This window comes from Oreochromis niloticus, linkage group LG7, assembly GCF_001858045.2.
Source record: "Oreochromis niloticus isolate F11D_XX linkage group LG7, O_niloticus_UMD_NMBU, whole genome shotgun sequence".
Classification (NCBI taxonomy): domain Eukaryota; kingdom Metazoa; phylum Chordata; class Actinopteri; order Cichliformes; family Cichlidae; genus Oreochromis; species Oreochromis niloticus.
In genome coordinates this window covers 33,555,402-33,569,845 of record NC_031972.2, presented here as the reverse complement: position 1 = coordinate 33,569,845, position 14,444 = coordinate 33,555,402, and the positions used below count along the sequence as shown (strand labels likewise).

General features: G+C 38.1%; 3 protein-coding genes across 5 annotated transcripts; 1 reads left to right on the top strand and 2 right to left on the bottom strand.

The window, feature by feature from the left end:
* Nucleotides 1-369: 369 nt before the first annotated feature.
* On the bottom strand, nt 370-2,029 carry LOC100711542 (GTPase IMAP family member 7). Of its 2 annotated transcripts, none has more exons than XM_013268563.2 (2): nt 1,958-2,029; nt 370-1,420 (listed from the first exon to the last, which is right to left on the bottom strand). In XM_013268563.2, the coding sequence occupies exons 1-2, from the start codon at nt 1,983-1,985 to the stop codon at nt 696-698; spliced, it is 753 nt and encodes a 250-aa protein (XP_013124017.1). In that variant the 5' UTR covers nt 1,986-2,029; the 3' UTR covers nt 370-695. The 2 variants fall into 2 exon arrangements, with proteins under 2 accessions (XP_013124017.1, XP_003440226.2); XM_003440178.5 differs by lacking the exon at nt 1,958-2,029 and adding an exon at nt 1,679-1,924.
* On the top strand, nt 1,736-6,306 carry LOC102077949 (GTPase IMAP family member 8). Of its 2 annotated transcripts, XM_005470511.3 has the most exons (7): nt 1,736-1,754; nt 2,127-2,203; nt 2,736-3,276; nt 4,032-4,124; nt 4,321-4,358; nt 5,068-5,142; nt 5,339-6,306. In XM_005470511.3, the coding sequence occupies exons 2-7, from the start codon at nt 2,182-2,184 to the stop codon at nt 5,962-5,964; spliced, it is 1,395 nt and encodes a 464-aa protein (XP_005470568.1). In that variant the 5' UTR covers nt 1,736-1,754; nt 2,127-2,181; the 3' UTR covers nt 5,965-6,306. The 2 variants fall into 2 exon arrangements, with proteins under 2 accessions (XP_005470568.1, XP_005470569.1); XM_005470512.3 differs by lacking the exons at nt 1,736-1,754; nt 5,068-5,142.
* A 4,443-nt stretch (nt 6,307-10,749) lies between these two features.
* LOC100711811 (GTPase IMAP family member 7-like) lies at nt 10,750-11,993 on the bottom strand. Its single transcript, XM_005470580.4, has 2 exons — nt 11,877-11,993; nt 10,750-11,722 (listed from the first exon to the last, which is right to left on the bottom strand). The coding sequence occupies exons 1-2, from the start codon at nt 11,902-11,904 to the stop codon at nt 11,004-11,006; spliced, it is 747 nt and encodes a 248-aa protein (XP_005470637.1). The 5' UTR covers nt 11,905-11,993; the 3' UTR covers nt 10,750-11,003.
* Between the last annotated feature and the right edge of the window lie 2,451 nt (nt 11,994-14,444).

The following is a 14,444-nucleotide window of genomic DNA, read 5'->3' as shown; positions in this document are numbered from 1 at the left end:
ATAACAAGTGGTGTTTCCTATATTTATAATCATCATAAACAATAAAGGCCTTTACGCACCAGATACCTAAAATCTTTGTGAATATTTTGAGACTGAAGAAGTCACTTGGATGAGTGACGAAACGTTTCTCCCACAAAACGCTACGTCCAGATGAACAGAATCAACTTTTGGAGCTTTGTGAATATTTTGTGTTAAAAATATTTTTGGATCTATTCTTTATTCAGCCGTTCACACCAACTTCGTGAATTTCCTCATGAGAAGTGGATGAATTTCTCCTTCTATTACTGCTTAGAAACATCAGCAACAGCTCATCATCCTTTCATGTTGATGCCATGTTTTTTCAGTGCATTTGGTGTATAACAGCCTTACATCAGTTGTCACCCTTAGCTTGATAATGTTTGCCCTTATACACATGTATTTGGAGTTCGCATATTTTAAGTGATTTTAAACTTAAAGTAGGAACCAAGATGTGACTAATATGTGAACAAATGGGTGAATTTACAGTGATACACCTGACATGGAAACCAATTTCATACCATATTTTAAATGATCAGCATCAGAATCATTTCACAAAATCTAGAAACTAACAATGGATTTTAACCTGTCATTAACTACAAATTATTATCATTAATTAGCTCATCATATGGCAGATGATCAACTTTAAATAATGGTCAAAATGGTCCTGAATCACTGAGCTAGTCCTCTAAAAAAGCCAACTTTTGCTGAAACTGGAGAGTTTTTTGCCGCAGCTCTTCCATGAAGTCACGGTGGCTGAACAGCTTTTCTGGAGTCTTTTCACGCTCGTGTTGCAGAATCTCCCGTGCCTTTTCAAACATTTCATCGGTGTAGTGTGATCCTCCATTTGCTGCTACCATCTCATCGATCTTCTTGATCAGCTGAACCACTTGAACTCTGTTCTTATCTTTGTTGCTGAAGACATGATACCTGTTACAACACCTGCTCACTACCTCTTTGAGTTTAGGGTGGCCTTCTGTCAAATACTCTTGTATGGACTTCTGCTCAGCCAGCTTGTCACCATGAGTGAAGACTACAATCATGTAGTTTGATGCCTCAGGTCCAAAGAGTTTCTCCAGTGCTTCCACACTGTTTTCTTCTTCTGGGGTAAACCTTCCAATCTGAAGGACCAGCAGAAAGACGTGAGGTCCAGGACTGGCCATGTGGATGCATTTCGCAATCTCTTTCTTTATGTCATCTGCCTTTTTAAATGTATCCAGAATGCCAGGGGTATCGACCACATGGATATCTCTTTTGCAGTATTTAACTCGCTCTCTTGCACAGGTCTCTGTCACTGACTCTGAACTCACTTCAGATTTAAACAATTCTTTTCCCACGATGGTGTTCCCAACTGCACTCTTCCCAACACCAGTTTTCCCAATCATCACAATCCTCAGTGGGTCACCTGGAGAAAGAACATGTTTTTGTTATACTTATTGCTTGGATGAATATATTTTAAATGGAGCCTATTCATAAGTTAACTGATAAAGTATTGGTATCTAATCTGGCTGTGTTCATAAAGACTTGACATTCTAGTCTTTTTTTTACATCACCTCCACTTCCCCACACTGATTCTTGCTCACCTGTGTGAGCCAATCAGTCTTCGTTCCCCATGCTACAAACCTCAGTGCACTTCGGTCTTTCAGACTGTCATATGACCCACCTCCTTTCCATCTCCAAGTCATCCTGGTTGCTCGGAGCCTACTAAGCCTCCACCTGCTTCATCTCCACAACCACCAGTGAGTAAATTTGGGGGGATTCTGTCCCCCCTCTATTGCTGCTATGTACTGTAGCTACATCAGAATCCAGTCCCCAAGGAGTTAATCACACAATAAATTAAGTTAAATTATGCAAAATGATCTCTCCCTATCAATTCTTTGTGTTATTCAGTTCTGCTGAAACCCTAAATTTAGTCTAAAGCAAATTAAAGCTCCAACTTCACCTTCTGGTATCGACCCACTGTTGCCCATCTCCTGTCTGTTCGCGACTTTATGGAGAATGAACTGAAACGCAACTACACAGATTTAGTGTGAGGTCAAAGACAGCACTCCGCCCACGGGGCGGATCTAATCTCTCAGCCTATATCAGCAAGAGTCTGACCTGTTTCAAAGGTAGTTCAGAGACTCCAGTGAAACCTGCGGTCTTCATGAATAAGCACTTAACAAGATGAGCTCTGCCCAGCCTCCACGTAAGTTACTGCTATACAGCTTTATTACAATATTATATACCGACAACAGATAGATAGATAGATAGATAGATAGATAGATAGATACTTTGTGTTATTTAGTAGCTGTTCTTCAGCTGTGTGTGCGTGTGTGTGTGTGTGTGTGTGTGTGTGTGCATGTGTGTGTGTGCGTGTGTGTGTGTGTGTGTTTGTGTGCTTGTGTGCTTGTGTGTCAGCACAATAGCATTACAGCTTTTAGTGAGTGAGTTTTTAGTAAATGTGACAGAAATTTCTCCTTTTTTAAAATTTGAAGTATATTTATCTTTCATAGATACAGATAAGTGATTATATTGTCTGTTTACTGACATTTTCTTAGTTTTTTTTAATAAGAAGTTAAAAATAAATCTCTAGATAAATATAAATAATCAAAATAAGTATAAATACATCTACTATAGAAGAATCACACCCCATAGGTAGAATGTAGGAGGAATATTGACAGATTTAAGTATTGTACAACATTTTTATGTAAAATTAAGTTAGTTTGTTTTTCCTACAGATTATCCTGGGAAGTTGACCATCGCTCTGTTCGGAAAGAGTGCTGACTCAGTGAGCAGGACTGGAAATACAATCATCAGAGGTCCCAATGCTTCTGTCACAAAACTGGGCAATTTTGTTGAGCGTAATAACAACCAATACAGAATCATCAGTACTTCTGATTTCTTTGAGGAGCAATATGATTTCCCAGATCAGCTGATCATTGATTTCATGGCTCTTTCTGATCCTGGACCTCGTCTGTTCATACTGGTAATAGATTCAAAAAACACACAGGTGGAAAACGTTGTGACTCAAATCTCTCGCCTTCAACATGTGTTTGGAGAAAATGTCACAGAAAACATAGTTATTGTGTTGGAAGAGAGTCGAGAGAATTTACAAGGTCGCATTAAGGAAATGTACAATATCCAGATGGTAACTATGAATGAAAATCTAGCTGTCCAATGTAAGGAGTGGTGTTCACACCAACGGCCATTTCAGTTTGACTACAGAGACTACCCCCAACACACTGTGAAACGAAGGAAAGATCACCTGATGCGCACTAGGTAAAAATGTTGTTTTCTCACTCTGTGCTGTATTTTATTAACAACTAGTTTGTATTTCTCTGTTGTCTCTATCAATGGTGAAATTCCACAATGTTCAAATACTACAAAAAGTTCTATATTGTGAATAATGCTTAGATCACAATAATTAACTAAACATGTTCAGTCCTCACTGATTTAACACTGGAGCTTTGTTATGATGAACTGCTTGTTGTGAAGTTACAGTAGTATTTCTGACCTACATATTAGACTTACACATTTAGCACACATTTTAAATCTCTCTTTCCTAATTTAACAAGTCCAAACTTCATCCTGTAAAGTAAAATGAGAAATTAGTTGTGTTATACATATGCTATTTCGTGGTCTCCTGAGTAAACACATAGGTTTTAGTTTAATATGATTTAGTAATGTACATTCTCCAATATAGTTTTCACTTTATGCATGGCTTTAAATGCTTAGGAAGATACATACACTGACCACAGTTGGTACTGACCATAATGCTCACGTCAGAATTAAACTCAGTAAAACTGCTTTTTGCTTTTTACTTTTTCTAACTGAGGAAAAATCATTTCAAGTAGTAGCAAATACTTTGATTTCATTAGCTACTATAATTGTAAATTTTCTAAACATTAATATTGTTTTGTCTTAATATTTTATGATAAAATCAACCCTTTTTTATTGAATGTGAAGCCTAATTAATTAACTCATTGAAGAATTTAGTTAAATTTGGTAATTTTTTTCCAAATCTGTTTTATCAGGAGAAAGTGTGATTATACAGGTGAGACTTATCAGAGCAACACCGGCAGGTCTGCCTCTACGGAGACTGGAATGCAAACCAAAGTGAAACATAGGTAATGACAGAATTCAGTCCTTTGTGATATATTCAAATTGATTTTTCAAAGCAAAACTAAAATGTATTAAGCAGAATTATGTTTTATCTTTACAAAAAAGTTAAAGCTCAATGACCAGCATAAGCATCCATTTCAGAAGATTTACTAAAGGATTTCCTTCTCTGTTGATATTTAATGATCACACTTATTGTTTCAGACACACATGGCATGCTCAGAAATCTCCTTGGAGTACAGGTGAGTTTCTTAAGTCCACCTATGTTAGGAAACTGATCTTTTGGCTTTATGTCATGTGTTATATTATGTAATAAATTATGGCAATAAATAAAATATTTTCATCAGCATCTTAAATTAAATTTCAGACCACAGATCAAAATGAAAAATAATTTTCTGATAAACACACTCATATCAGTTCAAACACTTAGTTAAAATGAAAGTATTTGTTTAACATTATTGCAGCCATAAAGACTGCAATGAACTTGCAGTCTCACTGCCTTTTGAATGGTTGCTTGATAGATGGGAAGCAGAACTGCAATCACTCGCATTATGAGAACATCTTTAAAGTGACTTTGGCGTGTCATGATGTTGATAAAATAAGACAGAGATTCTGGTATCAGTTTCTGATGGTATGGAAATTAACTGTAAGTGAAAATCACAGAAAAATACAGATTTCCGGCAGAAATTTAACTTGTTGTAGGACAAAAAACTGCAAAGTGACTGATGCTTGGCGACCGTGCTGTTATAAAGTAATATAACGACAGTCAAGTTACCTACTGAAAAGAGATTCATCACACACACTGCACTCATAGCATTCTCAGCATTTATAAATTAAACAGATGCTCTCAAAAGCTATCACTAACATAGTTGCTCAGAAGTACAGCATTTGCTGTTTTCTGACTATATTGTTATAAAATGACAGTAACAGTATATGACATGCACTTTTTAGGTGCCAGTTATCAAAGTCACTCCAGCTCACAGCAGATTTCCCTGCCTGCAAAGAGAGCACCCAGACAAGATGATGGTATGCTTTAGAAAACCACAATACATGTAACTTTGACAGGAAAATAAATTAAAGTATTTACGTATTATTTGAAGTATTCCTTTATAAATTTAGAGGTTAAAAAAAAACAAAACAGGCAGTCTTAATGTCTGACTCTAGCAACTGCTAGGACCTGCTGCTACAATAACTAAATATTTGGTCTGACCACATCTTCCAGGTGCCTATGGTTCAAGGGAAGGTCTCTATAATGTGGTTCTTCTGGGGAAAAGTGGAACTGGAAAGAGTGCATCTGCAAACACCATCCTGACTGCTGGGAAGCTCATTGGGGATTCAAACCAACATTTTCAGTCTTATCCCAGCTCCACACCAGTCACCACCAAGTGTGAGGTGAAAATATTGGAGATATTTGGGATACCAGTTAGGGTAGTTGACACTCCAGACTTTTTTTATGAAGAGGAACATGTAAACCAGGCGCAGGTAGAAGAGTGTAAGAGGTACTGTCAGGAAGGCCATTGTGTGATGTTACTTGTGATGCAGCTGGGCAGGTTCACAGATGGTGAGAGAGACATATTAGAGAAGCTAGAGAAAAGCCTTGGCTGGAGGATCAGGGAGAGCACAATCATCCTGTTTACACATGGAGAAGATTTGAAAGGCAGTGTAGATAAATTTACTGGTGAAAGAAGTCACCTGAAGCGCCTTGTGGAGGCTTGCAGTTATCGTTACCATGTATTCAGGAACAGCTCCAAGGACTCAAGGCAATTCAAAGCACTCGTCAAGAAATTTCCAGATATGTTTCCAAATTTCCCAACAATAAGGACATCTACAGTGTTTTGTTTACGTTAGCCGTAGCTGCTTTACACAGGAAGTCCAAATAACAAATTCCTTTATACAGAGAAAACATTTCCAGTCTTTATAGAAAAAAAATATCATATGCACAGTGAAAATTGTGTTTTCTTTGGCTTTTTCATATTGAATGTCCAAATAATGTAATTTGAAACTATCTACCACTGCGCAAGATGGCAAGTATGAATATCATTTTTTGAAGCTGTGTGAACTCACTGCTCTTGCATACTGATTATTATTTTGTGATATAAACTCTAACCTCTAGTGTTTTTTAATACTTATTAGCATCATGGTGAAAATATACAAGACTTGTCTCCACTAATAAAAAATCTTTGATCCAACTTCCTGTCCCGCTGGATGTCACGTTGTCTATGTTGTTGTGAAATTTAGATTACATCAATAATGTCAAAAGGCAAACTAATGGTGGCTATTTGACAGCCACCTTTTTCTGAATTTCACGTCTATACAAAGCAAGATTGTAGAGAAATGTACAAGACAGTAATAATAATAGTAATAATAAATAAATAAATAAATGATAATAAATCCAGCATTTGTTGATTTGTTGATGTTGATTCCACTTATTTAATTGTGCTTCAGTTTTTTCTATTACTGACTGTTATAGAGTCTGTCAGTGAACTGTGGGTTTCTTATTAACTCAGGAACCACTAGTCCAATCGATATTTAAAAATATTATATTCAAAGACTGAGACAGCCCATCTGGCCGAAAAACTACATCACTGTATTACACTAACAAGAACAAAATCTAAATTTGGGTAAGATGCTTGTGGTGTTTTCAGATTTACTATGAATTCAAAAACATTGGAGTCTTTAGGGTTGATTCTCTATAAAGTATTTTTTTTCCTTTTTCAAGATGTCTTATTTATTTTTCCAGTCTATATGAATAATATTTCATTCCTATATACATTTGTGTCCATAATTTGTTGACAAAATGCACAATTTTTGCAGGTCTGCCTTTGTATATCACATAATATGTAGTAAGTTAACGCTGAACGGCCAGAGTTTCATTGTTAACTTAAGGGTTTTTATATAAAACATTGCATTAACTGTTTAAGAATCTTGGCTTGGTGGTAAGCGGTAGGGTTGGGTTAGGTTTACACACCGTACGCGCCCAGGGAAACTAGTTAAAGGTTATATGGTCAGACAATGTCATTCTGTGAAGTAAAACTTTGTGTTTGTAATATTCAATAGAAATTTTCCATCAGTGGGAAATGATGGTAAATTGTATGAACTTAAGAGCAACTGCATAAGTAAACACAGCTACCAAGATTAAATATTATTTGATTAATAGATTGATGTCACAGCATGTGTATCTGCCTTACTCAAGGCAGATACACATGGACTCTTCACCCTCCTGCCCTCTGGGAGGCGCTACAGGAGCCTCCGGACTAAGACCACCAGGTACCGGAACAGCTTCTTCCCCACAGCTGTCAGACTTCTGAACTCTGCCTCCTGACATCTGACTCACGTTAAACTCATGGACTGAACATACACACACCCACAACCACTAGCACTTTACCACTACTGTATATCCATCCATCCATCCATCCATTCGCTTCCGCTTATCCTTTCCAGGGTCGCGGGGGCGCTGGAGCCTATCCCAGCTGTCATAGGGCGAGAGGCAGGGTACACCCTGGACAGGTCGCCAGTCTGTCGCAGGGCTAACACACAGGGACAGACAACCATTCACGCTCACATTCACACCTAGTGACAATTTGGATTATCCAATTAACCTATCCCCTCAAACTGCATGTCTTTGGACCGTGGGAGGAAGCCGGAGTACCCGGAGGGAACCCATGCAAACACGGGGAGAACATGCAAACTCCACACAGAAAGACCCCGGCCTGATGGTGGAATTGAACTCAGGACCTTCTTGCTGTGCAGCAACAGTGCTGACCACCGTGCCACCGTGCTGCCCACTACTGTATAGTTCTGTGTAAATAATCATTCTGTACATACAATAATTTTTAATCCTACAACTGTTTATAACTTGCATAGTTCACATTTCTGTATAACTGTATATCTCATATTGCTGTATAGTTTTTTATTTCATATTCTGTATAGTTTTCCATATTTATATCCTGTTCATAGCCTGTACATAGCTTGTACTCACTACAGCCTGTACATACTTATAGTTATAGAATTGCTAAATATATATTGCTAATATATATTGTAATATATCTATATCACAGCTAAAGCACTTTCTGGATGGATGCAAACTGCATTTCGTTGCCCTGTACCTGTGACATGTGCAATGACAATAAAGTTGAATTCTATTCTATTCTATTCTATACACATGGAGACACAATCAGGTCCTCGGGTGTCTAGTCAAGAAAGTTGAGTGCAAGAGAAAATCCATCAACGCTCAACTTTTCACGAACCAAGAGGAGCGTCAGTATTCATCAGCATTTGTCCGGGAGGGGGACAAGCTGAGGACTAGCCCTGGGCCCGCTGAAGGTCGCCAGGGATTGGCAGATGCAAGTGGACTTGGATCAGAGACTAATTTTTCCCACAGAGCTCATAACAACTACTCTGCGACCAGACCTCGTCCTCTGGTCTAAATCCCAAAAACTTGTGTACATCATTTAGCTGACAGTACCGTGGGAGGAAGCAATTGAGGAGGCTTTTGAGTGTAAGAAGCAGCGGTATACCAACTTGGCAGCTGAGGCAGAGGACAGAGGCTGGAAGATCAAGGTGCGCCCGGTGGAAGTGGGGTGCAGGGGCTTTGTTGCCAGTACAACATCAAAACTCCTTAGAGAGACTGGGATCAGAGGACAGGCGCAACGGCAGGCTATAAGAGAATTGGCTAACACTGCTGAGAGGACCAGTCACTGTGGCTAAAGAGGGCTGACATCACTTGGGCAGCTAAGGCAGTCAGCCAACCGCGAGGCATGCCCAGGATTGAACGATCCGTGGAGGACCTGCCTCAACAGGGGGCGTCAAAAGGGTAGAAAACCTAAGACTAGAAATTTTGCTGGTTGACTGATACAGCTGTCTCAGGGCCTCCTTGGGGCCATGCAGTTAACCTCATGGTAGTGAAACCTAAAGGAGTTTCCACTGCCTCCCTTTTTGGTACGCTTTTAGATACCGGGCGTACAGTCCGATCCGGTGGGGAGGTGTGGGATGCCAGATCAGGCGCCCCCCTTCCGGCTCTCTCTGCTCTCTCCTACCTTGTCCCCTTTGTCTTACTTCTCTCTATCACCCTTTCTGTCCCTTTGAAGAAGTGAGGCTCCACAAATATTAAAGAGGTAAGTATTACTTCTCAGTTGCAGTGAAAGAAAGTAAAGTAAACTGTAGAAAACTAAACAGAAGAAAGTAGAAGAGAAATAACAATTTAAAATAAACCATTGACACACTCCGGGGCCTGATCAATCCTGGCAGGGCTTCCATGTTGAGGGTGTCTAGTGATAATGGCAGAAACACCCGATGAATGGAAGGTCCACTACTGCAGGGCAGATGGTACATCGTAAATAATTGTTTTTTTCTAGTTTTTTTTCTTTTCTTCCTTTCTTTATCTCCTCTTTTCCCTATATATGTAATAGTAAATGTATGTAATGATTTTAAATATATGTGATTCTGTTTGTTTTTTGTTTTTGTTTTGTTTTCGTTGTTGTGCTGATAATGAATAAAAACTGTAAAATAGAAACTTGCCTCTTGGCTTGTTCTTTTTTTACTTCTTTTTACAAGACGTCATGCTGCTTTGCTTGTGTTGCGGTTATTGGTTTGATCTAGTTTGGTTTGGTTTCCATCTCCAGGCCAAAAACACTTTTTAATTGGGAATACAAAAAGGGACGATAGCCTGTTGTTCTTGTCCTGGTCGGTGCTGGCCTTTCTTTTTCACAGTAATAAGGAAAAAACAAGGAAACTCCTTATCTTCATTTCCAGTAATTTGCAATCTCATAAAGTAATAAAATGGCATTCAGGTATTTTGTGACATGATTATGCCTTGATAATTTTTTAACAGCAGTATGCATAATCACTAATGTGCTCTATGGGAGTATAAAACATTTGATAACATGTTTTTATGTTCAGAAATCTTAGTAGTTTCCAAACAGCTTTAGATAAAGGTTAAAATGTGACAACAGGTGAAACACTAATTTGGATATTTCAATCTCACACATAAAACCAGTAAAAATATAAAGTTACTGGCATTTTATTTTGAAAATGAGTCCTGTGGTCTGCCTGCAGTTTTGTTGTTATCAAGTTACTGTAAAAATGTAAATCTAACACTTTTATATAAAACTTCTCTACACTGAGGATTGATTCCCTGTTACCTCTTTTCATTCCCCGGGGTTTAATACACTACTGCCTCATGTAATTTTGTCACCTCTCTCCCATCATCTATACTTTGTCCTTGTTTTCCTTCTCCCTACATTCTCTCTTTCTCAAGAGATTCCAGAGATTTTATTCTGTTAAAAAGATGCTTTCCCTGCCCACATTCACTTAGTTCTCACTCCTACAGGACTGTTTGTTGATGTCTCTAAAAATGTAAACTACATTGTAGGTAAGAGCTGCTTGTACAAGTGTGTGTTGCAATTTGGCAAGATATAGGTAAAACTGAGATCGATGCTCTGACCTCTTCCTCAAATTATGATATGATACCAAAATAGTAAATAGATAGTTTTCAGTTAGTCATTGAATTTTGGCCAAAAAACGATTGATGTATCAACTTTTATGGTTGATAGTGAAAAAAAAAAAGTGAAAAAAAAAAACTTTTTTTCAATTCATGTTTAATTTAATTACAGCAGATCTTGAATTTGTATATATTGCTCAAAACATTTACTAATGAAGATGAAAATAAATGTCATGCAGGTTACATACCAGACATACAGACGTAAATTATGTATACATTTGTTCTCAGGCAACACTATTATACACATAATAACAGACACAGGACAGCTTATCAACTAAAAACATTAAGCAGTTTTTTTAAGCTACTGTGATTACAAAATTAGAAACTAATGGCCATTTATATCAGATTAAGGATCCATTATTGACTCAGAAGATTGGCCAGTGTAGTCCTAGCTAGTCCAGCCCTCTGGATTAGCCAATATTTGCTGAAACAGGATGACTTTTTGCCGCAGCTCTGCCATGAAGGCCTCATTTAAAAGCTGTCCTGATGTTTTTAATTGCTCCTGTGCTTTCTCAAACATTTCATCTGTGTAGTGACATCCTCCATTTGTTCCCACCATGTGATCGATCTTCTTGATCAGATGAGCCACCTGAATTCTGTTTTTATCTTTGTTATCGAAGACATGATACCTTTCACCACACCTAGCCAACAACTGTCTGAGTTTAGGGTGGCCAGATCTCAAATACTCTTGTATGGTTGTCTTCTCTTTGGTTAGCTTATCACCATGAGTGAACAGGATGATCGTGTAGTTTGTTGCCTCAGGCCCAAAGAGTTGCTCCAGGGCTTGCACAGAGTTGTTTTCTTCTTGGGTAAACCTGCCAATCTGAAGAACCAGCAGGAAGACGTGAGGCCCAGGAGTGGTCATGTGAATGCATTTTGCGATCTCTTTATTTATGATGTCTGTATTTTTAGACGTATCCAGAATGCCGGGGGTATCGACCACTTGGATCTTTCTTTTGCAGTCTCTAACTCGTTCTATTTCACAAGTCTCGGTCACTGACTCTGAACTCACTAAAGACTGAAAAACCTCTTTGCCAATAATGGTGTTACCAACAGCACTCTTCCCAACACCAGTTTTCCCAATCATCACAATCCTCAGAGGATCACCTGGAGAAATAAAAACTCTGTTATACTCATGATAGGTTGAAAATATTTTAACAGCAAGTTACAATAGTTGTATCATTTGATACATTCTGTGTGATTTCATTTAGTTAGCAATCTAAATTTTAGCTGGAAGTCTAAATTAAAGTCTCTGTTTTACCTTCAGAGAATGACTCGCTGTTGCCCATCTCTAGTCTGTTTAGAGAATGAAAGGAAGCAGGATTCCTCTTAGTGTGACGAAGATTATAGCAGTCTGCCCACAGGGTGGATCTAATCTCTCAGCCTTTATCAGCATGAGCTATTTGAAAGCTAGTTCAGAGCGGGAAGCCTGTAGGATTCATCATTAAACAAATGAGTTCTGCCCAGCCTTCGCGTTATTGTTATATAGTTTTATTACTACTTGGCAAAGTTCATCACATTTATGAATCCATAAAAGTTTTACATATACACACATTTACATATCTATAAATCTATATATGGTCCATCTGTTGTTAAGTTGGATTTTTTGTATTACCTTTTTTTATCTGCTTGATTAAAAAAAAAAAAAAAAGGTAAGTGGTTGAATATTATCCACCCAACATTTCTGTTATCAAAATGGGTGTCAATTTTACCCATTTTTAACTTTTATTAGTAAAACTACAAAAAAAAAGAGAACAGGGATATGATAGGGTAGAACAAGGACGAGCAATTTATACAGGAAACAAGAAAAGTCAAATAATAAGATGTGACTGTGTGGGATTTGTAGCGTGCTCAGTTTTGTCCATTCCAAGATTGAAAGAGAAAGAGAGAAAAAAGACGAGCTAAATACAAATAAAGAACCGAATTGCAATCGTAATAATAACAACATTTGTAACAATTATAAGTTCACCACGGAAGACACAAAGGATAACAGTTTGCCATTTCTGGGCTGTGCTGTGTGCAGTGAGGAGAACAGAAACCTCAACACTGCTGTTTACCAGAAGCCCACACACACAGACCAGTACCTATTCTTTGACTCCCACCATCCCGAGGATGGTGGGAGTAATCAGGACCCTGCAACTCCGGGCAGAAAAAATTCCCTCTAAGCCTGAAGGGAAAGAAAAAAAACACACACATCATTATCGTTATCATTTTTATTTATATAGCACATTTAACTACAACAGCAACATTGACCAAAATGCTGTACAGAAATACAAAATAACTATAACCAAATAACTGATAGCCTATAATATTAGTACCAAACACCAAATACTAAATAACTCTTATACTGTATTAAAAGCCAGTGAATATTAATGTGTTTTTAGATGAGATTTGAAAAAATTGACAGTAGGAGCCTGTCTGATGTGTAGATTATTCCACAGTTTAGGCGCTACGACTCCAAACGTTCAATCGCTTCTGTAAACCATCCTAGACCTTGGTATGGCTAAAAGCAAAATATCATTTGATCTAAGAGAGGGTGCATAAGGCTGCAAGAGGTCAGACAAATAGCCAAGAACATATCCATTCAGGGCTTTGTAAGTCAACAATAGAACTTTAAAAGCAATTGTTAGTAATACATGTGCATGTGCAGCGAGGAGTGCTCAGACCTCTACATTGGCGAGACCAAACAGCCACTTCATAAACGCATGGCACAACATAGTTGAGTCACCTCAACAGGACAAGACTCCGTTGTCCATCTGCATCTAAAGGACAAAGGTCACTCTTTCGAGGATGCCAATGTTCACATTTTGGACAGAGAGGACAGATGGTTTGAAAGAGGAGTGAAAGAAGCCATCTATGTCCACTGTGAACGACCATCTCTGAACAGAGGCGGTGGTTTACGACACCAGCTGTCTGCCATCTATAATCCAGTTTTGAGATCCCTTCCTAGGTTCCACATAAGTAAGTTACACTATAGGGTGGGGTAAGTTCTCACAATTAGTTCACCCGAAACCTCTGCTGGTTATGACCTACACCCAATTTCACACCTTGGCTTGTGTGATTAGGCAGAGGATCAATGGGGGTCCATGACCCTCTTAGGGACACTCGTAATAGGCCTGAAGATCTGGGACAACAACAATTATAATTACTGTCTTGAGACCTGGGGTAGAAAGAGATTGAAGTCCCCCCCGCTACCTCTGCACAGCTAAGAGAGGTTAAAAGGTCTTGATATCCAGCCTTATGTGACTAAATATGATCAAAGTACTAAAACAGAGCTTTTCTCCATTTCCTAATAATAAAGGATTTTAATTCTTAATCAAAGACAAATTAAAATATAAGTTTGATCAATATATGAATGAGAAATGTAGTTTGAGTAGTACAAATGACTGTTCTAATGTCTGAGTTTTGTGGTGTTTGTGCACATGAGCCAGCTTCAATCTTCAACCCAATTTTGTGTGTGTCTGAAGGAATGCAGAAAGATAAAAACTGTGTTGTCAATTCATCATACACATAATGCTAAATATGTGTATGATGATTACAACAATAATATTGTTGTAATTGTTAAACACAGAGCCATGATTTATATGGGGTTACTGATGGTTAATACAGTTGCACAAACACCTAAAACTGACCAAAATATAAGCCAACATACAGTCCCAATCAAAAGTTTAAGATCACTTGAAAAATGGCAAAAAAAAAATCATACTTTGCATGGTTTGATCTCAACAAGGTTGACAAGAAATGGGAGTGAGACAAAACATAATTGTTTTTCTTTTTGATCTATTGAAAACAACTCTTAAACTGAAACAGGCTGTTTTACAGCTGTTCA